Source organism: Thamnophis sirtalis, unplaced genomic scaffold (genome assembly GCF_051295495.1).
Source record: "Thamnophis sirtalis isolate CommonGarterSnake01/CBP01778 unplaced genomic scaffold, rThaSir2_p1.2 scaffold_1, whole genome shotgun sequence".
Classification (NCBI taxonomy): domain Eukaryota; kingdom Metazoa; phylum Chordata; class Lepidosauria; order Squamata; family Natricidae; genus Thamnophis; species Thamnophis sirtalis.
Window position 1 is genome coordinate 149,086,308 of NW_028261381.1, and position 20,381 is coordinate 149,106,688.

The 20,381-nt window shown below is 42.5% G+C and overlaps 1 protein-coding gene across 4 annotated transcripts in view; it reads left to right on the plus strand.

Moving 5' to 3' along the window:
• PPP2R5E (protein phosphatase 2 regulatory subunit B'epsilon) overlaps nt 1-20,381 on the plus strand; it is a 70,792-nt gene that overhangs the window by 26,854 nt on the left and 23,557 nt on the right. For all 4 annotated transcript variants that reach the window (XM_087727414.1, XM_087727425.1, XM_087727419.1 and 1 more), the window contains exon 3: nt 14,845-15,041. In XM_087727414.1, coding sequence (XP_087583540.1) covers nt 14,845-15,041 — 197 coding nt within the window. The remainder of the gene's footprint in view (nt 1-14,844; nt 15,042-20,381) is intronic.

Below are 20,381 nucleotides of genomic sequence, written 5' to 3' on the forward strand. Positions count from 1 at the left end.
CTGTTGGTAAACACCAAATCTTGAAGTGATAGAGTGTGAAAATTAAATTGTAGTGACAGGTTGGGGAACTTGCTCATTTACCATTCTGCTGCCTAACTAATTGCTTCCTGAGCTATATGTGAGATTGTCCTATTGGTATTTGAGGATTTCAATTTCCATGATTTGGGAGTGGCTTCTGTGAAGTCTCAGCAATTAATTATCTCCATGACACACATGAATTTGGGCTAGGTAATTGAGACTCCAATGCATACAACTATGCTGTTCAAGAGTCGTTGATACGTGATCTGAAGATGGGAAACATTATTCTGAGTTCTTTGCTTCAGATAATTTTTTGGTCCAGTTGATATTTCTTCCTTACTTTTAAGATGCCTTAATAAATGTAAGTGATCTTATATATATTATACTATATATGTAAGTACATTGTGTATACTTTTAAGTTAGTGGAATAGAGACAACAGTATATTGGTTTATGCGGTGATATCTAAATTGAAGACCTTAGATTGCAAAAAATAGCAGATGTTTGTTACCCTCTAATGAGTTGTGATAAGAACAAAATAGTTCTGGGGAAAATTATGTAGTACTCTTAATCAGTATCCAGAGAAAAAATATTTGGCTGTGTGACATCTATGGACAAGCATGAAGAAGAAAATAAAGTGATTGGGCCATTCAAATAATGAATGAGAATAGTGACTGGTGAGTATCTCTTTAAGGAAAGGTGATTTTGAATATATGGAAGAAAGGAGAAAATCTGGATTGAAAGCAAAATTACTGTGTTTGTCCTATGTGAAAACAAATTAGTAGTTTATTAATCTCCAAACCTTATTAATGGCAAGAGGATACGGAAGCTGATTCAGAGTAAAATCATAGAATGCCATAGAACTGTGTGAAGGTACATATGCCAATTTTAATTACGATAAGTCTTAACAGTTCAACTTGTAAGAAAAAATTATGAAAAAGCCAAAGCTACATTAAACACATTTTATTTGGGAATATAGGCAAAAATGGGTAAAGTATGCCAAATAAAAATGTTTATAACAACATCATTGGCAACTTTAATCGTAATACTTTTGATATTAATTTGGAAAAGCTCAGTCCTTCTGACATGTGAATTTTGAAATATTCAACAGACGCCTCAAAAAACTCTCAAAAAAAAGTTACTATGAATTGTAGATTGAAGTTATTAAATGGTTCTAAGTGCCCAAAACTTTAGCCTTGATTATTTAAAAGTCTGTAATTGTAGTAATCTATAGGTACAACTAGAGAAGTTCTCTTGGTTCATTTGTGTTTTAATTTTCTACTTTATTTCAGCTTCTCTTATTTCATTATATATTTCTGGCTGCTGATGGTTAAGGATATCAGTGTATAGCTTACTGATGCTCTGTGGATCTCAGTTGTTAGATAAAAACAAGATGAAGAACAAAACAAATTTGACTCCTGGCCAAACTGGAGTCATGTTGAACTGCAGTTTGTTCTTCTCTCCCCCTGTGAGCTGCTTGAAAACTCTATCTGGACTGCTTGTTAAAAATAATTGGTAAGCAGACATATTAATTAAACTATTTTCTGCTAAGTTTTGAATTGGGGGAGATTGAATGCCTTGTAAATACATGAAACAGACTCTTCCTGCTTCCATTTCACCCACTGGGGTGGTATTGTCTTGGATGGAGATAGAACAATCCTTACCAGCTGCTGATCCAATTATTCCTGTGTATAAGAGCTTGGCTCCAACAGAAGAGGCAATTGTTTTGGCTGATAACATGATTGAATGTCAGATTGGAGATGTGTATCAAGCAATATTAACTTAAGAGCTGCCATCTGAAATTGAGCCAATAGTCACTAATTTTGAGATTATTAACATGATGTATATCTACAAGTAGAAGGATGACAAAATCTGAATGAAATTGATACACTAGAAAGAGTAGCTGATTCTATGCATAAGAGAACTAAAGAGCTTCAGAAATGCACAAGAAGAACAGAAGCACTGAAATGAAAGTTGGAAAGGAGAAAGTGGTACTAATTCAAAGACAAGAGATATAGATTATTACATTTTCAATAAGTAGGGTATGAGCAGCTTCTAGTGGTTCTTATGGAGAAATGTTTTTAGAAACTGAAAGAAATTAGTCATCCTTCCCGATTTGGCTTCAGAACTTGCTAAAAAGTATAAATAATTGAACTATGACAGCAAGAGAACAGGAGCTTTATTTCCTTATTCTGCAGTTTTTCTCTAATCTTTCAATGGAGCAACAACATTTATTTAACTGTTACTGAAACTGCCCAATTTACTAAAGTGTGACTCCAGGGTTTGTATATCTTAACCGTCTTTCAGTTGGCTTCAGGCTCAGAGGTGAACCCAAATAACATTGATTGCACGGGTGGATAATCTCTAGCAACAGTGGGATAGCAGTAATGTGTACATCCTGTTGTTCTTTTGACCTCTCAGCGGTATTCAAAAGCATCTATCACAGTATCCTGGACTGATTCCAGGAGTTGGGAACTGAGGCACAAAACTGCATTAGTTTCCTTCCTCTTCTGGGATTGGTTTGTCAGTGTTGATATGGTTAGTATTAAGACCAACCATTCTTTCCAATTGTCTTTACTTGCAGAATCTAATCTGGATCAGTCACCAGGACCAGAGGTTTTGCCTTCTGAGCTTTCAGACTCATGCTGGAGCCCATGCTCAGGGAGCTTCTCTGTAGCAGAGAGTATGCTTTGGATTTTTGTGTGTCCCAAAGTTACTTTTTTTCAAGAGGCAACTGGGCTTTCTGATCCAAAAAGTCCAGTTGCCTCTTGAAAAAAGCAGCTTTGGGACAACCATGATCTGGATGATTGAGAATTTCCATAGACAGACTATTCTCTTTGTGTGTTATTTATATAGTGCCTGGTTGTGGATGGCTTTATGTGTTGATTGGGGTGTTGATGACTGGCTATTAAGTTGTTGTCTATTGTTTCCTTGGATTGTCAAGCCCCTGCATCCAAATACTTGGTAAACTGGTGGTAAATCAGCACTCCTATTGACTGACGGGCCAGTTTAGCAGGCTTCAATTATTTCCCTGGCTGTTTTTGTATCTGCTCATCCAACAATCTTGGTAGCTGCAAAACTGAATGTGTGCCCTTGTTTGTTGCAATGTAAGGCTACCAATAACCTTGTGTCTCCTTGTCTGAAGGCTTTCTTTTGTTCTTGTATTTTGGTGGTTATTTTCCTCCTACATGGTCACAGGAGCAATCCATACAGAATATCCGGTAGATTACATTGGAAGTATCTCCCACCACCGAGTAATCTTGACACTGCATAATTTGTCCTCGTATGGTAGTCTCTGGGCTGTGTGCAATGCCCACTTGCAGAACTCGGAAATTGTGTTCTATTGATTCTGAACTGTTTTTGATGTATGGCAGGGTATGCCATGTGGTTGGTCTTGTACTTTATTTCTTCCTTTCTCTCTGCACTGTGTTGCACAGAGATCTTGTAACAAATGCTTGTGGGTGCCATTCTGCCTGAATTATTTATGTAGGTACTTGCTCTCCAGTAGTTTGGCTTCCTGGGTACTACAGTGAGTTCTCAACCTACCATATAATGTTCTGATGGAACTCTTTTTCATCTTTACTTGCCCCATCAGATCTGGAAGGATGGGCACTATCCATTAAAGAGTATTACTTAGGGGGAGCTGGGATGTGTTTCTTTGGAACACCATCCCGCCTAAGATTAAGATTGGTCCAAGTCTGATGGTGTTTTAGAAAACCCCTACGACTTCTATGTTGTCCCAGGCATAGGGTTTGGAAAGTTAGCTGAGTCTTCCATTTGCTGCTTTTAATATGGTTATAATGTTTATAACCTCTGTGTTTTATTGTTACATTGGTATTTTAAATTGTGCTTCCTGCCCAGAGTTGCCTTGCTGAGATGTCTGTATATCTGCTTAAACGCATACATAACACACAAACACACATGCTACCATGTTTCCCCAAAAATAGGACATCTCCCAAAAATAAGGCCAAGCCTCATTTTTGGGGTGGGCCTAAATATACATTCCCCCCCAAATAAGCCCCAGTGAAGGGTTGGACATGGGCAGCACAGGAGGCAGCCCTTCCCTTCCCCGGTCAGCTAATTGCAGCTGGGCCCCTTAATTCCAACCTGGGGATCAGCTGAGCTGATCAGGAGCTGCCTCTTTATCTCTCCCCTGCGTTATTGGCGCTCACCCATCTCCCATCCATCCAACTTCCTCACCTGTAAACTCCCATCCTGCTCGCAAGAGAGCAGTCGCCTGGCACCTCTTGTCACGTAGTGGCCAGCCAGGGGACAACCCCCTCCCCTCCAGCCAGCAGAGCTCCACTCACCAACTGAGCAGTATTCCAAAGGTGCCAAGCCACATGAGCGCCTGTCCCTCCCATTTGCGTTCCTCCCAGTCCTCACCACATCAATGTGGGCAAAGCCAGTGAGCACCAGAAGCCACGGCCTAGGCCAGCTCCCCCTGCAGGGCCAGGGCTGCTGTCGCTGTTGCCACCATCCCAGGACTAAGGATGACTTCCTCTGTGGCTTCCAAATCCCTGTCTGGGGGTGCTCTCCCAGAGCGGCCACTTCCTGCTCTATGGTTCTGCCCTGGTTGCAGGAAGACTCTGCCCGGGTGCCAGAAAACTTGGCAGCAGGTGGCTGGCCTGACCGGACTTTTCTCCGCTTCCAGCGGCTTCCAGACAAGGGTTTAGAAGCCGCAGAGGAAGCCATCCTCAGTGCTAGGATGGCAGCGGCAGGCCTGGCCCTGCAGGGGAATCTGGCCCAAGTTGTGACTTCTGCGCAAGTGCTGGTGGTGGGCACCAGCGCCATCGGCTGTGACTTCCTCAAGGACCTGGTGCTCACTGGCTTCACCCACATCGGCGTGGTGAGGATGGGGCCCGTGTGGGGGAGGGAGGACTGGCGCTCATGCACCCAAAGAGCCTGCACTGTTGCAGCAGCACAATATAGCAGCCATGAAGGAAGTGTCGCTGCCTCCTCCAAAATAATAAGTCCTCCTCCCCTAAAAATGCCTTATTTTAGGGGAAGCACGGTATATACCTTCTGTGACATACTGTACATACATCCATATATACCTGCACCACTTGAAATTGCAGAAAATTGGCACATCTATGATTGTACCAAAGCCACTTTTTTAAGTATTACTGAAATCTATTGTAGTCTGGGCCACCCAAATTTTGTCCATGTATGTGTGTGTGTGGGGGGGGAATTGATGGAAATTATTGCAAAAGGCAAATGCTGCAACATTAAAACATGGTTCCTAACTCCCATTATATGACTTTTGCTCAGGGAGGGCAAAAGGGAGGACTTTTGCTCAGAGAGGAGCATACTGATCTGGTGAGAGGCAGAAATAACCAGAGACGGGTGCTCCCACAAACAACATGATTAAGTTGTGTATTGTAAGACTTTGCAAGTGATAATAACTGGGGACCTGAAATTTGTAAGGTATTCTCTGATAAAAATTGCCAGAACCCCCATCCCTGCCCTATAATCTCAGCTGACACACTTGAAACTTGGCTAGGCAAATTTCAGAAAGGGCAACCTTCCCTTTTTGAACATGCCATGATCAAATGGATAAGGGAGGCTTTGTTACAGTGTGATTTGGCATTCAGTAGCAGCAACCAGAGTTGCTTTTTCTTTTCTTCTTACTACAAATTGAATTATTCCCTTCCCCCTAATATTCCCTTCCATGTAATATGGAATCTGTCCGTGATGTTTGCTATCTTATTTTAGACATTTGATTTGTCATGTTAGGCAATCTAGCAATATTCAGTATAAACCATTACAGCCACTCATTTAGTGATTGTTCACAAATATGGTAATATTTAAATGGATCATTTTCTGACCAATGCATGCATTAACAGCCAATTTTTGTGTGTCTGACAACAAAAGCTGCCATTTTAAAATCTACTAGAGGAAGCCAGAAGGCAATTAAAGGGCAAGTTTTAAATTTGATTAGTTGACATAGATTGGAGCCAAATAATTTAATATTGGATTTATTGAAGAATATTTATGAACAATGGACTCAGAACGTAATTTTTATGATCTCTGCCAAAATAGACTGTGCGTAAATAATGTTATGGATGAGGAACAAGTTCTACTGGACAAAAATGAAATAGATTTTAATGTAGATTTTAAAATGACAGGCTACAAGAATGATCTGGAAAAAGATGATATACTGGATATACAAATGAAACCAGCTGATGTCTTGATAATTAAATATGGATAACAAACAGGAAGAGTGACTTGATTGGATTTACAAAGTTGAAGTTTTGAAAACTGATGAGAAGGAACCCACAAAAAAAAGAATATCAAGCTCTAGGGCATTATTTGAAGGGATTAAAGACTGAGGTTTTAAAAAGTAAAGGGAAGGAATGTGAAGTTAGCTTATTTGATCAAGGTTAAAGTAAATGTTATTTCTGGTAACCCTTAATGGATTTTTGCTGACAAGGACTGAATTACAGGGTTTTAAAGATTTGTTATAGAAAAGTGATGAAATATGGGATGTAGAGATTGCTGCATTTTAAGAGAAAGTGATAAGTTGTTAAAAAAATCTTTAAAAAAGGATAGCTAGGCGGCTATGAGAAAAAAATAAAAGCTGTTAAAATGAATATAATCTCTTGATTGGTACATATTTAAAGAGGGATATTTATGGTACTTCCACTTATATTTTAGATAAATGACTAATTATTACTTTTATATAGAATTCTTGGCATCCAAAGTTTTTTTTAAAAATGAAATTTTTAATTTTCCTCATTTTCAATTATATGTTGGGCGTATAGGTAGTTCTCAATTAAAGGCATTCATTTAATGATGGCTCAAAAGTACAACAGTCTAGGAAAATGTGACTTGCAACTTGTTCTTGAAGTTATGACTATTGCACCAATTTTATGATCACATGATTACAATTTGAGTGCTTGGCAACTAGCAATGTATTTATAATGATTACAGCATCTTCAAGTCATGTGATTGTGATTTGTGATCTTTCTGGCCAACTGCTAGAAACCAAATTTAGCTGGGGAAGCCCTCTTCTCTTAATGAGCACATGGTTCACTTAACTAGTGGTGTACTTAACGACTGTGGTAAAAATGGTCACAAAATCAGGTCCATGGGGACTATTGGCTGAGACATGGTAGCACAGTGAGTGCTACAGAGCAGTACTGCAGGCTACTTCTGCTGCCTGTTGGCTGCCTGCAGTTTGGCACTTCAAATCTCACCAGGCTCAAGGTTGACTCAGCCTTCCATCCTTCCAAGGTGGGTAAAATGAGGACCAAAATTGTTGGGGGCGATATGCTGACTCTGTAAACCACTTACAGAGAGTGGTATATAAGTCTAAATGCTATTGCTATTGCATCGCTTAGTGACCAAAATTCCAGTCCTAATTGTGCTTGTAAGTCGAGGACTACCTCAATTTATTGATGTATTTTCCAATTATGAATTATTGTTTTACTCTTTTGAAATCTTAGAACCTGTTGTTTCTAATTTGTCAGGAATGTACAACCAGATCCACACCTGTACTGTTGAGTTCAAATTAGCTTTATTGTTCTATGCCCAATTCACAGGAATCTCCCCAGACTGGCAGCTTTTTCAAGGAAAGACAATATAAGGCTCACAGGCATTGTGGGGGTGGGGGTGGGGGTGGGGATGGAAGGTCAGAGCTCTTGTGTTGATGTAATGAGTCCAGACTAATTCCCTGCTGGAGCCTTTCTCCTAACTGGGATGGTTCCTCTCCAACAAATTATAGCCAAAAATGTATTGTATTTCCAGGACTGAAGGCAGTTAGATACTTTGGATGAAATTGGGAAAGGAAATTGGGATTTCATGAGAATTTGTTTCATTGTTAATGATTCTTCAAAAACCTTTGAGAGTCACGAGAAGAATGCCAATATATTCAGAAAACTCCATATGGATGACTGAGAATCTTCATCAACATATTCCAATAAACATTTGCTATGTTCTCATTTTGACCAGATGTATTGCATCTTCAGACATTCCTATGGTATATAGTTATATAGTTTTCTTAAAACTAAGCTGACAAATCAAGTTTTGTTAGTAATTAAATAATTTTATTAAAGTAAATACTTAATAATTCACAAGTTTGGAATGGAGAATTGTGCTATTCACCACGTCTATTGCTCTCTTTTTTAAAAAGTTTGGAAATACACCAGTGTATCAGATACCAAAAGCTGGTTTGGCAATGTGTGAATTCTCCATAGTGAGGGGGGAGGAGTATCCAGAGTGGCGTTGGTACTTCCTTGATACGCCTCTTCTCATAGTGGGGAGGAGTATCCAGAGTGGGTTGACCTTGTCCTCTCATGATTGGATGAGTCTGATAAGCTCTTTGGGCAGCAGGACTTCCCCATTATTTGACTCATCCACTCAAGGAAAGGTTGCACCACTCTGGACCTCCAGTAATTTACAAAGGATTAAGGAAAATAAACTTGGACCCGGCGAATCCTGCCTCCCTACATCGCACACAGCGTCCTCCTGCAAGGACTGGATTGCCACAAGCCCCCTGGGGCGGCACGCTGCCCTGGCCACTGAGTGAAATGGAGTCACTCAGTGAGGACCCTTGCCGGGCAAGCAGGAGGACCGGGCAAATACTTCCTAGAGGCAGCCCATTGCCGCAGAGGCTTCGCAGAAGCAGAAGCACTCCCCCGCTCCCCTCGGGTTGAGCCACGAGGGTTGTTAAAATGCCCTGGAAAGCCTGCGCTGGCAGTTATCACCAGTGGACAAGGTGAGAGCTGGAAAGGCTCAGAAAGAGCTGCAGGAGGCAGGGGGAGGCGAGCGGCAGCGGCAGCCGCATGGCAAGCCTGCAAGGGCAAAGCCATTTCCATGTGCTCCAGCAAAGAGGAGCCTTTTGAATTTGGAGCCGGGGGCCATCTTGAAACCACATGGCAGCCAGCAGCTCTCGAGGAGGCCGGCAGGAGCCCAGCTCTCAGCCCTCCAGCAACACCACCACCGGAGACTTTGAGAAGCCCTTAAAAAGGTGAGAAACCATCGCAGAGGCATTAGCCAAGGCGGGGGAGGCAGCAAAGGGCCAAAAGGAGGATTATCAAGGAGTTTAAAGAGGCAGGCGGTGGATCAATCCCCCCCCCCAAGCCTACCTCCTAGATGAATCACAGAGGCAGCTGCCACAAGACTGCAGGAAGAACCCCCCCCAACCTGAGAACTCCTCCCCCCCAGGGGAGGATCCCCTTCGGCTTCGGTGTTTCAGAAATCTTGCCTAACGATGTATGCAAGCCCATTTCTGTCCCTTTTCTGACTGCCAAGTAACAGGAGAAGGTTTCCCCCTTAAGAACTCTCTCCTTTAAGTAGGAGAAAGGGAGGGGGCCGAGAAGGCCCTCAGAAGGACCAGCCTCTCAGTAGCAAGAGCTGTGTTTTTTGTGGCTAATGCTTGCTTCCCCCTTAATAACAGTCTCCTTTAAGTAGGAGAAAGAGGGGAGGGGGCGAGAAGGCCCTCAGACGGGCCAGCTTCTCAGTAGCAAAAGTTGTCTTTTGAGGACTAATTCTTGAGGGCGGGGCTATGGTATTTGCCCCGCAGAGCCATTTGGGAAGAAGGGGGAGGAGAGGCCCCATGTGGCCCAAGCCGGCAGCCCCCTGCAGCCTGGAAAAACACAGAGGGGGGAGGAATAATCAGCCCGGTGCTAAAGGCTGCAGTGATTTGGAAACTAATCAAGGAGAGAAGCAACTTAGAACTGAAGAGAAATTTCAGAGAAATTTGTTCTGCACTCAGGTGCCTTGGAGGATAATCGGGCTGCCTCTTCTCTGTGGCAACCCCTGAGATATTGGAACACTGCTATCACGTCTCCCCTAGTCCTTCCTTTCAGTAAACTAGGCCTACCCAATTCCTGCAACCGTTCTTCATAGGCTTTAGCCTCCAGTCCCCTGATCCCCTCTGTTGCTCTTCTCTGCACTCTCCCTAGAGTCTCCACATCCTTTTTACATCATGGTGACCAAACTGAATGCAGAATTCCAAGTGTGGCCTTACCAAGGCCTTATAAAGTGGGATGAACACTTCATGGGAGCTTGAGTCTATTCCTCTGTTTATGCAGCCAAAAACTGTGTTGGCCTTTCTGGCAGCTGTTGCACACTGCTGGCTCATATTAAAGGGTTGTCCACTAGGACTCCAAGATCCCCTTCACAGTTACTACTGTGGAGCAAGGTATTCTGTACCTGTGCACTTCATGTTCGTTGCCTAAAGGTAGAACCTTACTTCATTGAATCTCATTTTCTTAGGCAGTGCCCAATGTTCAAGCGTATCAAGATCCTTCTGTATCTTTAGCCTGTATTCTGGTGTGTTGGCTATTCCTGCCAGCTTAGGGTCATCTGCAAATCTGATGAGTCCCCCCACCGATCAGCATTTATCAAACAGAGAGCTAACAGTCATTCTGGCTCCTTCTCATGACCGCTTGAGGTAACAGCAGTACTTAAAGAAACAGTACTACTATCATGGCATATATATTGCTAACCCAACTGTTAGCTTACACACCTGACACCCTCATTCAAATCACTGATGAAGATGTTGAAGAGTACTGGGCCCAACACAGAGCCTTGGGGTACTCCACTGCATTCTTCCCTCCATGAAGAGGCAGTTCCATCGAGGAGTACAGGTGTGTGCGGTTGGTCAACCAGGTACAAAGCCATCTGGTGTGACAATGTCTAACCCACATTCTTCTACTTTATCTAGTAGTAGGTTATGGTCTACCTTATCAGGACTTGCTGAAGTCCAAGTTAACTATATCAATGGCATTCCTATAGTTCACTAGGGTTGTTACTGTATCTAAGAAGGCAATATGGCTAGTCTGGCATGATCTGCTTTGACAAACCCAGGTTGGCTTTGGGCCCTTAAGCTGTTTTTCTCCCTTTCTGAAGAGGGGAACCACATAAGCAACCCTATAGGAGTTCTCCGGTACTCCAGGATCTCTGATAGATATAGTTCACTTGTTTGGAGATCTCGTCTGCCACTTCCTTCAGATCCCTGGGGTGTAACCCATCCAGTCCTGGGAATTGGACTTTGGCTAAGGTAGACAGGTGCTCACTTACCATTTCTTCCCTATCTCATCTTGGGTTCCTAATCCGATTTTTGGGGTGCTGTTCTTGATAGGTTGGACTATTTTATCCCTTTGGGTAAAGACAGATGCCTGATTCAACATGAGTTGAATAGTTCTGCCTTACCCCTGCTACTTGTCACCTTCTGGCCACTTTCTCCCAGCAAGGAACCGACTGTTTCCTTAATCTTTCTTGTCTTTAACATGCGTGAAGATGCCCCCTTTTGTATTTTATTTTGTTGTTGTTGTTGTTGTTATTATCATTATTATTATTTTACCTTAGCAGCAGGCCTTTGTTTATTGTGAGCCTTAGCTTCCCTCACTTCATCTTCACACGCACTCTAGTGGCTGACCATTGAACTCCGTCTGTGCTTACATTCAGAATATCTCTGCGCTAATCCTAGCCATAGAATCATAGTACCCTTATGGCCGGGGGGGAAAAGGGTCAGACAGGCCGGTCCCCAGGCCAGAACCCACCACAAACTCAGAATGGGATGTCCGACTATGAGAAATTGCAGAAGCACCTCAGATAGCCCATGATCTTAGACAGCATTCGCTGAGGGCAGAACATATAGCAGGGGTGGAGAACATCAGAGCCCGTGACCCGTCAAAAGTGCGTTCCACAAAAGCGCGGTCGACGAAATCGCGTATGTGACGTCATCACAACGCGACGAAAAAGATCGAAAAATTGAAATAAAAATTAAATTACAGCAAGCCGATTCACATAAAGGTAAGGGTTAGGTTAAGGGTTAGGGTTAGGGTTAGGGTTAGGTTAAGGGTTAGGGTTAGGGTTAGAGCGTTAGCGTTACGTTTAGCGTTAGGTTAAGGGTTAGCATTAGGTTTTTCGTTACGTTAAGGGTTAGGTTTAGGGTTAGGTTAAGGGTTAGGTTTAGGGTTAGGTTTAGGGTTAGGTTTAGGGTTAGGTTTAGGGTTAGGTTTGGGGGGGTTAGGGGAAGGTTTTAGCTTTATTTTTACATTTTTCGATCTTTTTCGATCTTTTTCGTCGCGCTGTGATGACGTCACATACGCGCTTTCGTCGACCGTGATTTTGTCGTCCGCGGTTTTGTGGTAGAACCATCAGAGCCGACTGGCTCAGCCGGACCGAGGTGGACAATTTGGAGCGGAAGCTGCAGCCAGCAATCTTCGAGGAGCTGGCGGAGTGCTTTGAATGCCCGGAGGTCGACTGATTCGCCATGCCCCTCAACGCTCAGCTCCCGAGGTTCTTCTCCAGGTACCAGACACGGGGGCAGAAGGGGTGGATGCTCTGCGAAGCCCCTGGCCCAGGGGTCGTCGGTATGCCTTTCCGCCCTTACCCCTGATCCCCAGGGTCACATGGAAAACCCTTCGAGAGGGGGCAGAAGGGGTTCTGTTGGCGCCTCACTGGCCCTGGAGGCCGTGGTTGCAGATCTCCAGTCGCTTTCACTGGAGAGGCCCTGGGGAATCCCCCAGGAGAGGATATCCCTCAACCAGGGGTCGCTGGAGCACCCGGACCCTCAATGGCTCCAGCTGACTGCTTGGCTCTTGAGCGGAGCATCCTAGGGAAAGTCCTCTTACCCCCCCAGGGTGATGCAGACTATCTAGACTGCCCGCACACCTTCCACAGAGCATATCTATGGCTCCATGTGGCGGGCCTTTGCCTCATGGTATAACTCCCTAGGGTACAATCCTACCCAGGCCTCAGTGCCTCAGATTCTGGACTTCCTCCAGGCAGGCCGGGACAGAGGGTTAGCTTCTAACACGATTAGGAGACAGGTTTCAGCCATCTCGTCAGTTCTCCCGCGTGGCAGGAGCCAGAGCTTGACTCACCATCCTATGGTCAGGCAATTCCTCAAGGAGGGCTTCCAACCCCAAACCGCACACGGTGTTCAGGTACACTTCCTGGCACTTACTCAGGTAGGGGTCGCTCCAACATGTGCATCATTTGAGCCTTTACGAACAGTTTCCCTTAAGTTCCTGACTCTTATGGTGGCCTTTCTGGTGGCCATCTCCTCCGCCAGGCGGATATACGAACTGCAAGCCCTGTCCACCAGGGAGGATCTCTGCGTCTTCCACCAAGACAGGGTGGGATTACGACTGGATCCGTCCTTCATCCCCAGGGTGGACCCCTGCTTCCATCGAGCCCAGGAACTGATTTGCCCAACTTCTGTCCAGAACCTTCTCACCCATCGGAGAAGTGGAACACTCTGGGCCTAAGGAGGGCTCTGTGGATTACCGCAGGAGAACCAGGCCAAACAGGAAATCCGAAGCTTTGTTTGACTCCTCCTAACCAGGTCCTGGGTAACGAGGTGACTTCCACCACAATAGGCAGGTGGTTGCGAACCTGCATTGCCACTGCATACCAATCGCAGGGCTTACAGACACCAATCATATCACAGCCCACTCCACGCGGAGCGCAGCCACATCCACGGCCTGGGCCACGCAGACATCCCTGGCCGAAATCTGCAGGGCAGTCAGGTGGGCCTTCCCCTCTCCCTTTGCTAGGAACTATAAACTGGACTCTTGCCTCAGCAGAAGCCTCTTTGGCCGCAGGGCGTTGCAGGCGGTTCACAGGGCGGGGCCCACGCCTCCACTGCCATGAAGGGGGACATGGGGCCTCAGGGGTCTCCCTCCCTAGGGACGTGCAGGCTTTGGTACGTCCCACTCTGGATACTCCTCCCCCCTAACTATGGAGAAAGGGCGTTGGTACTTACCTGATACGCCTCTTCTCATAGTGGGGTTGGAGTATCCAGTCCCTCCCTGACTATGTTTGTACGACTAAGTGTTATGTTCATTGTTTTATGAAGTTATATAAATATTGATGTCGAAGACGATAAAGCTAAGAACTGAATTAAGAGTCTGGAGTGAATGGTGCAACGAGTCGGATGGAGCTCTTCGTCAAATAATGGGGAAGTCCTGCTGGCCAGGGGGCGTTGCCCAAAGAGCTTATTTGACTTATCCAATCATGAGAGGACAAGGTCAACCCACTCTGGAGACTCCTCCCCCCACTATGAGAAGAGGCGTATCAGGGAAGTACCAACGCCCTTTTTGCCTGAACTGGATGTCCCTCAAAGTGCCTTGTATGGCCAAGGTTCAATTTGTTGTTTAAAAACAGAGTTTTTAAACAGAGTTGAATACATATTGTGTGTCTATGTGTGTAACCACTTCTTTATTTAGTTCTTTTTCTCATATGTTCCATTTTGGTTTTTTTTTTCTATTAAAGTATTAGAATATAAAGTTAATATAACAAGTTTCTCTTTTTTCTTTTTTGCACAACTAACATGGAAAAAACTACTAAACATTATAGAATATGAAGTTATTACATGCCACAATTACATATGCATAATATATTTTATATTCTGTCTTTACAAGTGGCCGATTGATTTGCTTATGATCAAGCCCATCAAAATGTTTTGAAGGATGTGAAAATTTATGTAATACTTTCCCTCTCTTGTGCTGTTATATTTTTTAGTAATATTTGTTCTTCAGTAATATTTGTTCTTCAAGGTATATGGGTTGTTCAGCATGTTCCACTTCTGTTAGGTGGGAATTTAGAATGTTATTTTCTTTTCCAGGACTTAGGCTATTTAACCCACCATTAATTTAATTCCAAATCAGTGACCTAGCTATGTTGCTGAAATATTACACAAGTATTACAAATTGGTAACTAAATAAATAATTCTCTGCTCAAAAAGTTAAGACAATCACCAATCGTCCTTATTTTGTCAAAAAATATGTTATTATGCTACTGTCTTCTAAATCTAAATCATGATTTGTTTTATGCAATAATTTTAAATTTCTGTTTTTTTCATCCTGCAGACGTTCCATCTTCAGATCAACCTGATTTGTTTCTAAAGAAACTTCAGCAGTGCTGTGTAATTTTTGACTTCATGGACACACTATCAGATCTTAAAATGAAAGAATACAAACGTTCAACTCTTAATGAACTTGTGGATTACATTACAATAAGCAGAGGATGTTTGACTGAGCAGACTTACCCTGAAGTAGTTAGAATGGTAAGTTATTATTTTAGAAAATTATAAATCCTTTATAGATACCATTATTTGGTAAGCAGGCTTAATATGAATATTACATTTCGGTTAGTATTCCACATTATTCTTTTCTAATACAAAATAGGAAAGGCATTTAAATTGTAGTTGTTGTTAATTTCAGATAAATAATATGCCTAGTAGAAGAAGTGGGGGAATATAAAGGCATCTTTTATTCTTAGCTTATTTATATCCAGGACTATTATGTTAATTTGCTACATTCAGAAAGATTTTATGCTTTATTTAAATACTACGTAGTATTTTGATTATTTTAGGAAAAAAATAATGTTCATCTGTGAGGTTAAGAAATTTTCTGTGCCGGCTATAGTTATAAATCAGCCTTTTTAAAGTGTGGTTTCAATTGCATCTTGTATTATTATTTTGATTTGCAAAGTAGTGAGATTTCATTAGACTGATCCTCCAAGTAACCAAAAATAATCTTGATTGCTGTACAATAGTTAATAATTTGGGACCTGAAATCATTTCTGGATACTTAAGGGGCTACTAACTGGAAGTCCTTTAATAAAGCCATTGCTTTATACCAGATTTAGCTGGTGCAAAAGCTATTTATTTTTCTGAAAAAGGGCATCCCTAGCCAGAAATATTCATATAGTAGTAATTTGTAGACTTAGTCTTTAGTGAACTCTATGTGGGATTAACTTTAAAACATATCTGGGGAATTATTTTGTGGCTGCAATCCACTACTTCTCTACAAGGAAAAAGATTACTTGGAAAAATAATAGCACATGTTATTTTCTATATGGACTGGCACATATTAGTTGTTACATCTTCCCTGATTTTAATGATGAACAGCTCTTTTGGTGCTAGGCCAGTATCACTATGTTGCTGTTACTGGTATCTGCTAAGTCACCTCTCTAACTGCAGATGTTCTTCAGAAATTTTTTTACACTAGTAGAACAAAAGTGCGTGCGTAACTCAGAATATCATCTCCCCTACATTATTTTTTCCCCAAAGTTATGTTGCATGTAGCAGATTTTAACAAATACTCTGTATATAATTTGAGTATATATTATAAGATCCTTTGTGTTTTTCATATAAAAGGAGGATTTTTTAAATAGAATTATAGAAAAATATTTCTGTCTAATCCAGAAATAACTTGAAATAAGATGAAGTTGGATATCTTTATTTTGAAAAAAATATAAAGTCCATTGAAATGATGGGAAAGTGAATCTGGCAGGTACAGGTATTCTCTACAGGAATTTACTGTAGATAACCAAGGTATTAACTTATTTTCCTTGGCCATTTTTTGATAATGGTTTGGTATTTTTTGACTCATTAAAAAAAAAAGAAACATTCTTTTTACCTGATTTTTTAATCATATAAATTGGCAATAAATACAGTTTTCTTGTTATAGCATTCACTTTTTCTCCATGTTAATGTGATTTGGCATCATTTGAGTAGTGAAAAAGATCTAAAAGCAAAGCAAATAGTAAAAGAAGTCATGTGCAATAAATACTTGTTTCAACTAGAATATACTCGCATCTATATACATCTGCTCCCTATGTAACTAAATGCTTATTATATAGACCAGAGTAGCAGTTTTGGGTTCAGAGACCACAATATAACTTCTGATCTGCCCACAAGATCTTTTGTTAATGTGTATTGTCGCTGGAATGATATTCAAAATGTTCAGCCCTTTTACTTGTTTAAGTTTTAATTTTCAGATGGGAATGGAGGGATTTGCTTAATGTAAAACTTATTTACACATTAATCAGACCTTCCAACATTAATTAAAAATTACAGTAATAAAATTGGTAGTTTTCCTACAGTTTCAGCAGTATGTTATCTTTGAGATTGTATATAATGCAGGAGTCATTATACTTAAAATTTTAATTTAATGATTATACTTTGTATGTAATGTCTGTACATAAAGAATGCTTTGCCTTTTATGGAATTTTCTGGTAGAGGGTCAGCATATTTTTATACCAATTGGTTGTACTTGGTCTTTGAATACTATATAGATAGTTCTCCACTTACAGCCACAACTGAGACCTGACCCAATTTTACAACTATTTTTACTGTGATTGTTAAGCAAATTAAATTGGTAATTAAATTAAAATGGCTTCCCTCATTGACTTTGCTTTTTGGAAGTTAGCTAGGAAGATCAAAAATTGTAATTACATGACTGCAGAACTCTGCAGCCATGGTAAACACAAGCTGGTTGCCAAACACCCAAATTAGGATTGCACGACTTTGGGGGTGTTATAATAGTCATAATCTTGAAGATAAATCATGTTACTTTTTCCAGCACTGTTATAACTCTGAACAATTAAACAAATGGTTATAAGTAAAGGACTATCTATATTTTAAAAAATGGCAAGTTGGAGCAGAATAAATTGAATCTAAACTCATTAACAATTTAGTTAAAACAACTCAATTAATATAGTTTCTCCTCAGTTAATAATTTTCCTCTTCTTTTAAGGATTCTAATTTGGTAAAAATCTTTAGGGGCCTGGGGCTCATGTTGAAAGTTTTTGATGGCTTAATGTGTGCTAGCAACTACAGGCTATGCATTTTGCTTTGTAGTATAACTAATAACTTTTTCTAGCATAGTCATAAGTCTGAGCCATCAACCATTTGATCTGGATGTCAAAATGTTAGCATCTTATAAATATAAATATAACAGTATACATCATTTGATTTCTGGTGTGTCAATTGACAAATATTCCTATGAGAAATGTAAGTCTACTCAAAGAATTGCAAGAAAACCCTCCATCCAGTGATATGTGTTTATTCTGAAAAACTCCATAAATATTTCAACTTGAGTAAGGTATCAGGTATTTTAGATAGTACAATTTTCCTGTGCACTGCTTGGAGAGTCCAAGCATAGGTTAAATTAGTCTGGTTGCCTGACTGAGGTAATATTTTCCTTGGTCACCCTTCTGGTCCTCTTTAATGCCAAATTTTTTCCTCAATCTGGCCCGATTAAGGAATATTTTTGTGAGCTCCAGCTTCTAATTTAAAACAGGCTTGGAGTCTCCCTTCTCGGCAACCTTTTGCTGTGTTATTTTTTTATTTTCCTTTAAGTCGGTTATCCCTTGATTTTATTTTGAAGACTTTTTGTCCTTCCTTTTCTCATTTCATTTTTGCTCCTCCCTGAAGATTTGTCACGCCGCACAAACCTCCCTGGTTCGCGATTGGCTGTTCCATTGATCCTTCAATTGCTCCGACAATTCCATCTGCTGCAAGATGCCCACATTCAACCTCCCCACCCCACTGACTGCCGTGTGGTGACAGACCATCCCCTTGTATCCAGCGGAGATGGCGGAGGCCTCTGGATTGGCAGATATGGAGCAGCCAGGCCCATCTACATACTACCACGGTAGACCAGACCCTGCCCATGTGCCTAGTCAGACCAAGGCCACAGGCAAAGGCAAGAGGCTAGACCAGGCAGGGTGGCAGGGAAGGGCAGTCATCCCTATCATTCATCATCAGAGTCTGATAGGGATGCTGAAAGCCGGCAATGGGCCCTTGAAAAACAGTTTGACAAGGCCCAGCGCCAGGCCACTAAGGCCAACCAGACCACCGCTCGGGTTGAGCTGGTCCTTCCCCCTCCCCCACTAGCGACCCTATGCGGGTCATTGGGGAGGAGGTGAAATCCCAGGATTTGTCACCTGACATACCCCTGGCTGATTACATTCCCCTGTGCCTTCCCTTGCATTTGAACCAATTCCAGGTGACATGGCACTGTCTCACCGGGGGTTGCTCCGCCTGCTCCTGAGGAGAGGGGACCTGATTCCCCCAGAGCCAGGGACATGGATAGGCCCAGTGAGGTTCAGGAGCCCGAACTGTCTGCCCAGATGTATGTGGTCATTGCCCGTGCTATCTCCCAGGGCATTGCAGAAGGGCTGCAGAAGAAGGATTAGGTCCCAGCTAATCCAGCTCCCTCAGGGACCAGGAAGGAGACACCGGGCACTGGTAGCTGGGTGTGCCACCCTTCCGTGGCATCCTTTGTGATTAGTGAAGTCTCTGCCTGGGAGGACCCAGAACAGGAAGAACAGGAGCTTTCTGAGGATGAAGACCTTCCTCCGGATACCCCTGCCTTTTCTGGCCTCTTCAAGCCCATCCTATTCAAGTCCATCTTACACAAAGCTAAGGCCATTGCACAGCTGGGTGCCAAGGTACCAGCAGCTCAAGGGTCTTCGGAAGCAACTGTGTCCAACCCTAATGATAGCATGTTTAAGGTTCAGGGCCCGTCACAAGACCTGGTTCCGGTCCCAAGTCTTTCCATGGATGTCCTTCAGCGGCAATGGGTCCAGCCTGGATCCCTTGCTGCGCTCAGCGGTGGGGATAAAAAGCTATTCCATGGAGTCTAACCTAGAGGAAGTATTGATCTTGCCTTCGGTGGACCCCCTTCTAATTCGGTCCTTCCAGCTGACCTCATGGAGGGCCTCAAGGCAGAAGACAAGAAGGCGGAGAAGGCCTGGCACAAGACCCAGCAAGCGGCAGCCTGGGCCATTAAGGCCTCTTCCTCTGCCTCTTTCTTCAACAGGGCTTCCATCATTTGGCTTTGGGAATTGCAGTCTAAACTTCCAGCAGGAGATACTCGTCTCTGCCAGGACGTGATCAAAATCATTGCAGCAGCCCAGTACTCGGCCGATGCCTCACTTAATGCGGTGAAGTTCGCCTCCAGGGTGCTGGCTTCTAATGTCACATTTCATTGCCTTCTTTGGCTTTGTCACTGGCAGGCCGATCTGAGAGCTAAGTGGAAGCTAACTTCTGCACCCTTCAGAGGTCAAAACTGTTTGGAGTTGCCGTTTTGACAAATAATATACTGGATTGATGATATGAGAATTTGTTTGAAATGAGTTGATAATTTATGATCTTGCATACATTTGAAAGTGAGGAGTATGGAAGTGATGCACAAAAACTTTACAACCAAACGGCATGCTGTACGTGATTGAAGAAGGTTCTATGTGTTATTTGTTGTCTGACCAAAAAAGAAAAATATTTTTTAAAAAACAAATGATATACAAAGATTTTTGGGTTTGCGGAAATACCACCACAAGAAAATAGAAATTAAGAGCTGGAAGAGACACCTGCAGCTAAAGAAAAAGAAAGGAAGAGAGGAAGAGGAAGAGAGAAGGTGAGGAAAGGAAGATGGAAGGGGGAAGGAGAGAGGGTAAGAAGGGAAAGAGGTAGAAAGAAGTAGGGGAGAGGTAAGGGAAAGGAGAGGAGGAAAAAAGAAAGTAGAGAAGGAAGAGAGGAGAGGAGATGAGAAGAAGAGGATGGAAGGAAGGTAGTGAGGAGGAGAGGAAGATGGAAGGGAGAAGGAGAGAAGGAGAA